This window comes from Achroia grisella, unplaced genomic scaffold (assembly GCF_030625045.1).
Source record: "Achroia grisella isolate CSIRO2021 unplaced genomic scaffold, CSIRO_AGI_Agris_v1 utg1064, whole genome shotgun sequence".
NCBI lineage: Eukaryota > Metazoa > Arthropoda > Insecta > Lepidoptera > Pyralidae > Achroia > Achroia grisella.
Window position 1 is genome coordinate 83,210 of NW_026712568.1, and position 12,604 is coordinate 95,813.

General features: G+C 32.0%; 1 protein-coding gene across 4 annotated transcripts in view; it reads left to right on the forward strand.

Moving 5' to 3' along the window:
• LOC131841565 (DNA-binding protein D-ETS-3-like) overlaps positions 1–12,604 on the forward strand; it is an 83,622-nt gene that overhangs the window by 49,018 nt on the left and 22,000 nt on the right. For all 4 annotated transcript variants that reach the window (XM_059189894.1, XM_059189887.1, XM_059189910.1 and 1 more), the window contains 2 exons: positions 1,917–1,970; positions 9,700–9,771. In XM_059189894.1, coding sequence (XP_059045877.1) covers positions 1,917–1,970; positions 9,700–9,771 — 126 coding nt within the window. The remainder of the gene's footprint in view (positions 1–1,916; positions 1,971–9,699; positions 9,772–12,604) is intronic.

The following is a 12,604-nucleotide window of genomic DNA, read 5'->3' on the forward strand; positions in this document are numbered from 1 at the left end:
GGATTCTTATTTGATACGTGTTTGTAATAAGTTCCGATTTAGAATATAATTCTAAAATATTTTACTATTTGGCCAGTTTTTTTTTTGAACAACTAGCGCTTTCGCTAATACACCCGGTATTGTACCTAGAGACAATACAAACGTACATATGTACTGTACATATCTCTTTTAATTAAAATATAACCCGCGTTACTCAATGATAATGCAGTTTTTGTTGAAAGAAGGATTTATTTTATCGTTTGAGTATATTTTTAACTCTTTATAATAATAATTTAGATGTGAAATATGGTTTGAATATAACTTGATAGAATATTGTTACTAAACCCTGAAATCATTAAATTTGAAACTATAATGGTTAAATTAACATTTAAAATTACAATAATAAACATTATATTACAAGTTACAAAGGCTGTAATAGTGAAAATCGGTGATTTATCTCCTGAGTACGGATATTTAGTTACAAAAGAACAAAACACGCAATACTTTATAAAATGATACCTATGCTTCATAACTGTATATAAATAAACCTGAAAAATACTGCCTAGTCTTTTACACCTGTTCACTTTTATCCCAACTCCGTTAAATTGCCGTAATGTTACAGAAGAGACACCTGTGAAGGAGTATTATGTGTTCTGCGGGGATTTAACCCCTCATCCCTTATCACGACACTTTCAAAATATATTTTAAACGCGCCGCGTCTGTTGGGGTGTTTACCGAGTAGGTAAAGTTTTGTGAAGAAATGCTAACGCCGGATTAGCTACTATTACTCACTTGTTCTTTTTACGCATATTTTTGTATGAGTTCTTAGGGATCCGAATTAAAGACGTAAATCGGAACCTTTATAGAGTGATTTTGTGTATTTAAATAAGTAATAAAAATAAGTGTTGGTGTACAGACATTCACAAAAGGAAGATATTAGCCAAACAAAAATTATAATAAGTATAAATAAAAATCATTCAATCATGTAACAGGAACCGATAGTGTTAACTTTTAGGTTTTTTACTATTTTATCGCTATCGCTAACGTTCTAAAAGAAGTAAAATATGGTAAAAATTTAGAGCAATTTGATTCGATCAGCATATATTTATAATAGAAGACTGAATCAATAGAACGAAAACTACAAATTACCAGTAATAAGGTCCTATAAATTTAAATTTGAAATAACTTTAGTAATACGGGATAATAACAAAATCTCTTTTGTAAGAAGATATCCAAAATAATTAGATAAAGTGGAACATGAAGTTCCAAATTTAATAAATATTTTCAGTTTATTTTTACACTACTACTAGCTACAATTCAATTCAACTAATTATTTAGCAAATATCTATTTAGCTTTATATGTATTAAAGCATTTTAAAATGATTCTTTTAGTTATCCATTAAATCCAACAAACCAAATCTTTGCTCCTATCATTAGTTTAAATCTGTCCGTTTTTTATTTTCTATTATAAAACACAAAAAGAAATGGGAATCTCATATTTGTAGTATATTCAACAAATAGTTAAACCTAGTACCTAGTACCACAGTTTATAGCTTATTTTAGGGGTCAGGTCCTATAGTCGCCGTAATCCTTAAACTCTAATTAATACGTATTATGCCCATAAAACTGCGTTATTATATAACTATGTTATTATTGTAATCATCGTTTATTGTGTATTTTTAAATGCTTTTATTATAAAACTAGTGGACCGCTTCAACGCTTTGAGATCTGTATACACAAATATGAAATAATATAGTCTATGTCATAGATATGTCATACGTAGGTATGTTCAAAATAGTGAAACAAATCTGAAATAGGTACATTGATTTCGAAATTTACTATTCTCATATAAAAATCAACTCTCCCAACAGTCTCTCACTAATACCACAGATAACATAATATCTAATACTAAGAAAGGTTTCATTTTTTCCTTTCAGATGCGTCCTACAAAAGTACTTGGTCTTCACACGCGACGTCACAGGGTTCACAAGGTAAGTAAATTAGCCTACAAAATTAATTGTTACTCCTAATGTATTCACTTTAGCTTGGTGTAAAATGTGCGATGATTTTGAGTTACTACCACTGATTCGATTAGGTAGAGCTATTTAGGATCGTTGACCTTAAACATTTATGTTAATATATGTAGATAATCATTAGTAGACCATTGATTTTCTTTGTTTCAATAAATAAATTATTTTGTTCAATGAGTTAGTTATTTTAATTAAAATTAATTGAAATACAAATGTTTTGTTCTTTTCAATCATATTTTGATTGTAGAGGCACAAGTAATTTGTATGGTATGTTCTTGTACAACTTCAGAATGGAAATGTTAAATGATTGTTGATTCTTCTATAAATTGTTACATTTAAAAATATACGTGGCTTAAGTTTTATCTATTTATTGCTTTATTACTATTATCCTTTAGAATGTCCTTATAGGACGGATAGGAAGTATATGTTTTCTCTCTGTGTAAAACTTTTTTCTTTCTACTTAAAAAACAAGTCCTGGGATTCGCGGAATACCAATATTAATCTATCATGTGGCAAGTACATAAAATAGCTCTACCTACTCCGATCACTGGTTATGACAGAACATAACCATAAGAAAAGTATATTAAAATTGATTCACAAAGGCTCTTACTTAAATATTATATTATAGAAAAAAATTGTAAGGAGTAAATATTTTACACTATAGATCCACATAAAATAAATGAAACCTTGTAGACCCTTAGAAGAGTCTATTTCTAGGAATCTATTTCTAGTATTTATTTTTATTTCTTCTTTTCCTAATTTCACTAGTTCAGAAACTATTATTAGTCGAGAAAAACTGGCACGAAACTCAACTTAAATAAGATATACTGTACTGACTGTCATTATCTATATCTAACATCTAAATAAGCGTCATATGTTCAGTGTTGTAGATACACAAAGTCTCTGTCAAGTACTTACATGAGAATGGTAGAAGGTCGAAACATAAATCTATATAACTATACATAAATCTATGTAATATGTCATTGAACAAAATAAAACTGACTTTAGGCAATACAAAAAGCAAACATAAATAACGCGGCCATCACAAGAGTCATAGTAATAAGAGCCAATCGTAGATAATAAGAATAAGAAATTTTTGCAATAAAATAATAATAGAACTCAGAACGTTTTCAACTTCATTACTACATTCAATTATGTACTTTATTTTAATGCTATATACAGTATCGATGTTTAAAATTTCGAGTTTACTGTTCGTAAACCCGAAATATATAATAACGCGTATGTGGCATGTAACAGCCCACGCGATTATACAGTGAAAATTTTATTTCTACTGTATGATCCACAGTGTGTGATTTTTTTTAATTGTAAACGTATTTTTTTTTATATTCGTACTACCTATTATACATTCATATATACCTTTAACGTAGTATAAATGTACTTAAAGTTTCATATATATATTTATACTCCCGTACACTTGACATAATCATATTGCTATGGATTATACAAAACAAATCCATAAGTATTATCCTACTTACCTACTACATTGTATTAGATATTTAGTTACATTGAGAACAATATTGACGCCTAAGGTTTCGTGTTTACACTCACGCTACCGCATACCTGACACGGACAGTGGCATGCATACAACAACAAAATCACATCGCTTTTTACGCGTAAAAATCAAAACAATGGAGCACTAAAATGGCGCACGCGATCGCTAGCGTTAAGCGAAGCGAGCGAGCGACGCGCGGCGTGCACGCGCCGCTCCCAGCAACAATGACGACTTAATTCTTTGATTGACACTTACAATATTTCGGTAAGTGATGCAATATTTTGATGATTATCGCGTGGGGGGCATTTTATCGGCGCGTTACGCTCGTCGTCCCATTGTCGCTCGGGATCGATGCGAATTTGTAACGGTTATAATTAACGTAACCGTATGTGGGACAGTACCGTCTCGTTCTCCTGTTGTCCCCAGAGCAATTTTTTTCTGTTTTTGCAACCAGATATAATGAAAGGAAGAACAGAAGCAGCGTAACCCAATTTTGCTCTCATGTCCCTAAATTTCCAAAAAGAGACAATTACAACTACATTAAACTTGAGTTTTTTAACGAAGTATATACTTAGTCGTCGTTCGTTCTTCTATTCTTAGGCAATACAAAGATGTATATATATATGTATTATTTTACTCATCATATTTTTAAGAATAAACAATTACCACGGTTTTCTCTATGTGGAATCTTTATTATTCTGAGATCACCAATTACCCTTTGTATTATGACCGATGAATATGAATTATAGCAAAGCCGTGCATCGCCCCCTTGCTTTCGTCGCGTCGGTCCATGACGACATAATGCCCCGAGGAGCATTCGACCGCCGCTCCCCACTGTGCAATTATTGTAACGCATATTCACAAAACTATTCGATATTTTTTCGCATTGGACCAAGATATATTCAGTAGTAGAGAATTATTGTAACAATCGAAGAGGAATTAAATAACTTCTGAAATTTGTTTTTTTATTAAAATTTAAACCACGTACAAGCAATCTATAAATATGACTCACTGTTCCTTGAAGAAAATATCGATATCTAAACATAATCTCAGTGACGGCGGTAGACTCGTCTCCTGCCAGGTTGGAATAAAAATGTTTGGTACATACCCATCAAAATATGGGCATATCGTATGGCGTTCACCATAACATCGATTGTTGATAATGCCTCTGACTACCCCATCTACGATAATAGCCGTGATGATTTAAAATTCGTAATATATCTATCGACAATATACGGCTTATTGTCGACAGATATATTACGAATTCCAAATCATTCGTGACTTATCTATCGATATAAGAATACCATAACACAGTGACCCTTGCTCTCCCCAAAAAGAATACCCCAGTTACAAATGAACTTTAAATAACTCCTGCGTCTGTAAACTAAACGATATTCATTAACTGCGATTTGTAGGCGGCATCTTTAATAATATGATTTCATAATTTTATTGGTAGCTACATTTGGAATAGTATTTTGTATTTAGTGGTCTACTTCAGTTACACTTGGTACTTAACTGAAACTAACTAAATGAAGAAGATGGCGTGAGATGGATAGACAAATTGAGATTAAGTACAAGAATAAACAATAAAGTAAAATTGCAAACTGTCGAGTATGATATGCCCTAGTACTAGTTGGTCTGCACCCAACACATGGACAGGCCCATTTGTTGGCAGTTCCCAAATCGTATCATGTGTAGACTCCTTAATATAGACTAGTACCACTTAATATAGAATACTTTCACTGTGATAAAACGAATACATCATAAAACCAGACAGAGCACAAAAAATAAAAAAAAACAACCGAGAATAGAAGCGGTCTTAAAAATAAACCTTACTTAAACCGGAGTTTGGGTTGAAGAGAAAGTTAGCGGCGGCTGCGAAAATTAACTAAAAGTGGCTTTTGTCACGATCGTCTGCACTGCTCGCACACGATGTGTTCATTAGAGACAAAGAGCGAGACGGGTTATAAAGGAAAAAGCGCTTCAGGCGTCAGGAGGGAAACCATAAGCACCCTATTGTTTTGCGTTCTCTGAAGCGAAAAGGAGATATAGCTATTTATGAAGATAGACAGAGAGAATTGTAATTTAAAATGAAAATCGGAATGTTTTTGTACGCTTTGGTACCTACAAGGGTGGTAAGAGTGATTTATATATGTAGTGTGAGGCTACAGACACTGGAAATTTTAAAGGACGGTTAAAGTAAACACATATATGTCAGCAGAATATTCAGAAATATAAGAAAACAGTATAGACTAATAATTTACACAATGTACATCTCAGAAAATAGGCAACTAGGATATATATTACAATAAGTAAGACTAAGGCGCAGGGGTTTATAACTTAGTTAAATCATATATATATATTTATATGTTTTTTATCCCGGAAACAAATTTGACATTACCAGTGTTATCAGCTTTTTGCATTTTTTAAATAGGTTTGTTTACGGTTTATGTTTATTAATTTATGTTTTGTTATAGTTTACTTAAAAATAATCTGTGGATTTATATTCAAAACCCTTAATATTGTAAAGTAATAACTTATGATTAAACACATCGATATCGCAGATCTGTGCGACAGGTGGGAACATTATTTGAAAATTAACATTTACAGCTGCCAATTTAGTCTCCGAGATTCAAAAACAATCAAACAATGTAAACCTACATTTATATTATACTAATAAAATGGAATTAATCTCTATTCAAATAAATATAATATAAGAACTTTGTGTTACGGTGCGTATATGTCAAGTTCATGTAGTTAATATATTCTTAGTAGTCATTAAACAAATGTGTACAAATTCCACATAATTAAGATTTTGTGTGATTATAAAAATGCCTGTCTATAGCTTTTTTAATAGTCATATTTTATATTCTACTACTCATTTGTTATTACTTGTAGTATTATCTTACCTGTGCTTGCACTGCACGGTGAAAATACCACACACTAACTTATTAAGTTCAACATGTAATTTAGAAAATAAAGAACATATATAATTCAACTTCAAGGGTATTGTTCTTCTGTACAATAAATATTAGAATACTGTGGAAAACATGCAACTACACTGTTCTATGTTTGGGATGAACTAGTAAAAATGTAATGTCCCATATGACCATCGATCAATGGAAACCAGACACCGCAGACCCTGCACACAGTGTAAAAGCATGCACTATAAACGATCGTAAATGTACCCCCGATAAATCATAGTTTAGGAACACAGTTATAGATATGAAAAGAAAAACATCTTTATAATTATATATATGAAATCCGCAATTAGGTACCAGATCACTTTTTTACCCTGTTTCGGTTCATTGTCCTTTAAATTACTAATTCTATAGTAGATATAACATCTACGTCGAAATCGCAGCGGGAAGGCGACAGTTTATGATCGGGATAACTGGCGCTATTACTAGCAATATACGTACCATATTCAGTCTACGTGGTTATCTCTGGAAACCATCATGGTTAATATGCCACAATGCGCAGTCTGCCACACTCTATGTTTATCTAATCATCATTAACTAATCCCCCGCCAGTACACAGTTACATTTCATCACTATACATTAATAAAATGGAAATGGCAGTACCTGACGGGTAATATGGACGTAATATGATGGTGCGATTTCCGTATTGCTACATTCGACGCCCTTGAAATATACAATGTCACTTCTCATCGGGTCATCCCTCAGCCTTTTTATCTTTCATATACAACAGTGTATAAGTATAAAAGAAAACATTCAACATACCAACATTTGTCGTTATCTCTGGAATCCAATCCAATTCTACATTCAAGTAGTTGCGTTCTTCGCTCACACATTTTAATAGTGCCTCTGACTATCCTATATATGATAACAGTCGTGATATATTATTATTAAAAGCCACTGCAATAACTAATTTAAACCCACACGCCAAGAAAATTATTCGCAATATTAGTGCCCACAAAAAACAACGACATAATAACCGCCCATCTAACAGATATAGAACGCCCCTCAAAACTTTTAAATTAAATCCCGAAAACCCGTCAGAACCACAAATTAGATATCTCATTACCCCAGATCAAAGGATTCTGGCGTCAAAACTGTTTGCAGGGTGTTGGGATGAGAGCAAAGACACGGAGAGATATTTTGGGGGACGATTAGTGCCTACAGTGTGAATCGCCTGCGGCCATATACTATAAACAAGGCTTACATTTTTATATAAAAGTACAGCTAATTAAAATAAAATTTAATCTTATCTTGTGTTTTAATACGACAACATAACCTAATAGTAGTAAGTTTGACATGACAAACTAAAATGTCTATGCATTTTAGTTCAATAGTATAGTCAATTTATACTTTTGCTTATATCTAGTGATATAAAGACTAATAGAATAAACACTTGAAATAAACACTTTTAGCCGAAACACAACAAATGTGATGGAATGCAGTCAAGAAAGGACTTAACCATTACGTATATCATTAACAATACATCTGATATACTGACTCACCATCAGATAGCGAGGATATGCTCACAAATAATACCTGTGCCTTGATCTTAACAAAAATATTAATAAAATATATATCAATATAGATTAAGAAGCAGCAATACTGCTACTATAGAAACTGTTTTTATTTTTTACATGATAGTATATGATGGCTATTATCATGCTTTGCAGTATTTTGTGTAATAGTGTCACCTCCCTCGGTCTAACAAAACAATCACTATCTCCCCAGAAAAATCAAAGAACCGAAAGACATGAAATCAAAAATACACCCGAAATCAAAAGAGTTTCCACAGTGTTGCTCCAACGCTAACAATGCGTGAAATCTGATTGCAGCATCAAAGAGTATCTAATCCTCAATATATACGCAATTGAAAATATATTTAATGTCAATTGTAGTAAGGTGTAAGTTCGTGTAGCGTAGAATGGGAAGTAGCCCGAGGCATTGTTCACCCCCTGAAGAAATAATAGCCTATATTGTCAACGAATGGATTGCGATGCTACAGCCGAGGTGGTATGTTAATTATGATACGATTTAAATGATAGATTGTTGGAATTTATCTATTCCATGTATTAACTATTATACTACTATACTCACTTAAAACAGATTAAAATCTACAAGTTTAGTTTTATGTATGAGCTATTTCATAATTTCATATACGCAATCCCCCAAATTTTTAAACCATGTGCAAGCTGAAATCGAAACTTATTAATTCTTACTTTTTACAAAATATGTATGCGTATTTATTATAGCTTATAAGTAATATTTTTGTATCATTTTATAAATCTAAACCAAGCCAATACGAGCGAATTTGTAGCTAAAAAATATTAGTAAAAACAAGAATTGGCATTTTTTAATCAAGTACCCCTAATGTTCTACCGAATTTTATATTCCAAGTGATACCAGTCTCTAAAGGCCTGCATTTAGGTTGAAACTCGATTGGACTCAATTTACCAACATAGAATAATAGCATTATTGCTGTGAGTGAGTGGAGATTGGAAAAATCGGTAATTTGCCATTTCTTTGTCCTTAGCCATTCGATATTGACGGCTGATTGTTTTATACAATCTTTGTGAGGCACAATAAGAACAAATTGTGTTATTGTATCTACTATATTACACTTAGTATAAATGGGGTTCAACAAATTGATGCGAGATTGAAAAAAGTCGTTGTATCACAAGAATATAATATTTTTTTCATTAACGAACTCAATGATTACTTAAAAGATTTATTAATATCATGTAAGATATTTACAGTAAAATAATAAATTGAAATAAACAATAATATAATAATAATTATTGTTTATTTCCGTTAATATTTACTTTAAAATACCAACATTTGGACTTGTTAGTGGTTTTTTTTAAGTTAAAGAAGTACCTATATATTATGTGCATATTAACTAAACATAAATCATTAATCACAAATAGTGGAGAGGGGACTGTTAGTAATAGAACTAGTGGAACAATATACTTTCGGTTCATTACGACTTCCACAGAGTTCTTCCTGGAAACCATCGTAGTTTATTCTTGGTAAATCCACCACATGAGTTAATTAACCTTAATTCATGTCCATCATCTGGGCCATCCCCATCCTTGTCAGCGTATACCACTGGCTCAGGCATATTATCCATGTCATTTTTGTCTATAAAAATAGGAATCCCTGTTTTATAAATTATTATATTATGTTATTTTTGTTTCAGGCTATGGCACCAATTCGTTATCTGCTATGTCGAAATCGACACTCGATGCACACACGCATCTTCGTCAACCAGGTTAGTGAACATATTTTCTTCTCTTCCTCAAATTGGTTTCCTAACTTTAAGTGCCGTGACCGCCCAGCAGAATCACTTTCTCTCGGTCATATTTCTCCATCTGTGTCAATCTTTCGCATCATGGTAATCTTATCGAAGTAGTATTTGAACAAAGGAAATCTGTTTTGCTTAAGAGGCAAAATAGAAAATTGAAATTCCTGGATAGTGAGATAACATCTCAGTACTCAGGAATAGCAATGCATGAAGAGAAAATCACGGTTATCACAATTTATTTCGTTATTACATGACATTCATGGCTACAGTGCTAGGCCGTAGGGGACTTGAAGCCTCAAACTAGTAATATAATATACTATTGTAGAAAACACAGTTAATAAATGCTGGTGAAATTGTCATGATAGGCTAATGAAACTGAACTCGAAATCAAAAGATCGAAAACTCGAAATCAAAAGGCCCGCCAGCGCAGATCGTTGGCAAGTACGACATAATTTCCAATCATTCATTATCACCTTTGCCATTCCAGTAATCTACGAAAAATAACGAAAAACGAAAAATCTCAGCCAAGTCAAGAGAGTGCATCTCAATTGTACCTAATGAACTATAAATTTTATTCGACCATTAGGTGAGCAAGGGACGGTAACCAAACAGCCGAGCCGTTACTGTTTGTTGTCCACGGTCAGTTACCCAGAGCACATAAAGCACGTTTGTGTCTCGGTGCCATTGTGTTCAAACATATTCTTTTCGGTCCCCCCGGGTCGGACCGGTTCGGGAATTGCAAATGTTGGCAATTTCACTGACTGTGTTACTATATTGCAGAAACATTAAGTTTACTCGCTTTCGGTCATAAGACGTGGTTAAAAAATTTAATATATAAGTGGGAAATCTGAAATATATTTTTTAACATATTTTAACGAGCATACATTTTTCAATATGAATTTTTATTACATTTTATTTTATTAATAATACTATGGTATATAGACTTTTATATTTTAGTAGATAGTTTAAGTACATTAAACATTTTTAAGGGATATGGCAAGAATCCTGGAACTAACTTGTATTCTGAAAATAACCTAATCATTCATTTTTAACAGTCAACAGTCATTCAACAGTTATTTTTAAAGCTATAGTAGATGCTTGAAACTTATTTTTTGACCTGTTCATTAAATATAATTAATAATTTAAAGATTTTATAAACAGGACGTCAGGACGAAGTCGCGGGCACAACTAGTATTATATACACCGAAGTTTCTGAGTATGGATGGATGAAAGTTTGTTACTCTTTCACGCAAAAACTACTGTATGGGTTTTAATAAGCCTTTAGTATAATATATATAATTATATATACTATAATTAGTAAAGTTTCATTAAAATCAGAATAACATATTAGGCTATAAACTTCACGAAGGTAAACACCGCAGGCACAGCATCTGTACCATATAAATTCTGAACAATTTCATTTGTTTAATATTTTTATGATACTTCGATATAGTAAAGAAAGATTTGTATTATGAATTTTTTTTGCATTCACAAATTCTGATTATATATCTAACAAAACCGAATTCAATAGGACACAGGGCCACAATAAATGTATTTCGATTAGATATAATCAATTCGCGCATTCTCTTTATAGTGTTGATGTATAAGTGCGTATATTAACCCCATTGCGTAACTCTTTATACGTTTTCAGCATTTAAACCAATTAAGCTCATTATATCGGACATTCAAATTAAATAAAATTGTTGCATCGACTCTGTAAATGGTTAAATTAGTCTGTTTTTTAAATAACAGGTTAATTTGAAAAGTCTTGTGTGTATGGTTAATATTTTACACTCACAATAGTATAAGTAAGAATGGGTTTTGGTCGCATGTAATATGTATTCTAAACATAGATAATGTATATATATCATTATAGACGACCTATGTGGACTTGCGGTTTAGTACAACGCTTTACTTCCGATAGCCGCGGAGGTCCATTTCTTCGCACGGTACAAAAATTTGTAACCATGTTGATTGTTTGAATGGGTCTAGGTGTTTTCTATATATAGGTATTATGTTATGAATAAAATTATCGTGTCACAATGTTACTTACCTTAGTCCTCCGAAACGGCTTGACTGATTGATATGGAAATTCAATAGGTCTGAGAATTGACTACTATCTATTTTTCATACCTCTAACAGATAAGACTTTTACAACCCAATAGTTTTTCTATTTTTAGATGTTTTTTTTTTTTTATAATATGGCATAAAAATATATACAACCCTAAATTTTCTATGTTCTACCGTCAATCCATTTATTTAAGTAGCGATTTTCATTTACATGGCAAAACATAGTTTGCTGGGTCAGTTAGTATATTATATGTATTTACAAGAAATCAATACATTTTTAGTAAACATAATGTATAATGTACATAGAAAAGAGTCAATACAGAGTATTATATCACGCGTTTAGTACAAAACACAAACTGCTTAATTTGGAACTAGATAGCGCTGTGAGAATTGTCCAGGGTTATTGCTATCACTATCTCGATATTACTACTAGTATATTTATTTATCAAATAATCTCATAAAATTAATTTAGCTGACATGTAACATTCTATGCAAACATAAAACCATTATGTAACATAAATTTTTACGTGTTGCATGGATAATGTACTTGATGTAATTGTACAATTTACACGTTTCAACGTTCACCAAACCGACTAAAGTAAAAGACAGAGGTAAAATGTACCCTATCTGGCACTACCGTCATGAAGGTATTTGTGGTACACATAAATAAACGTAAATAAACGAGTTACCTACCTACACAGGCAAAATTGCAACAATTTTATCTATTTTA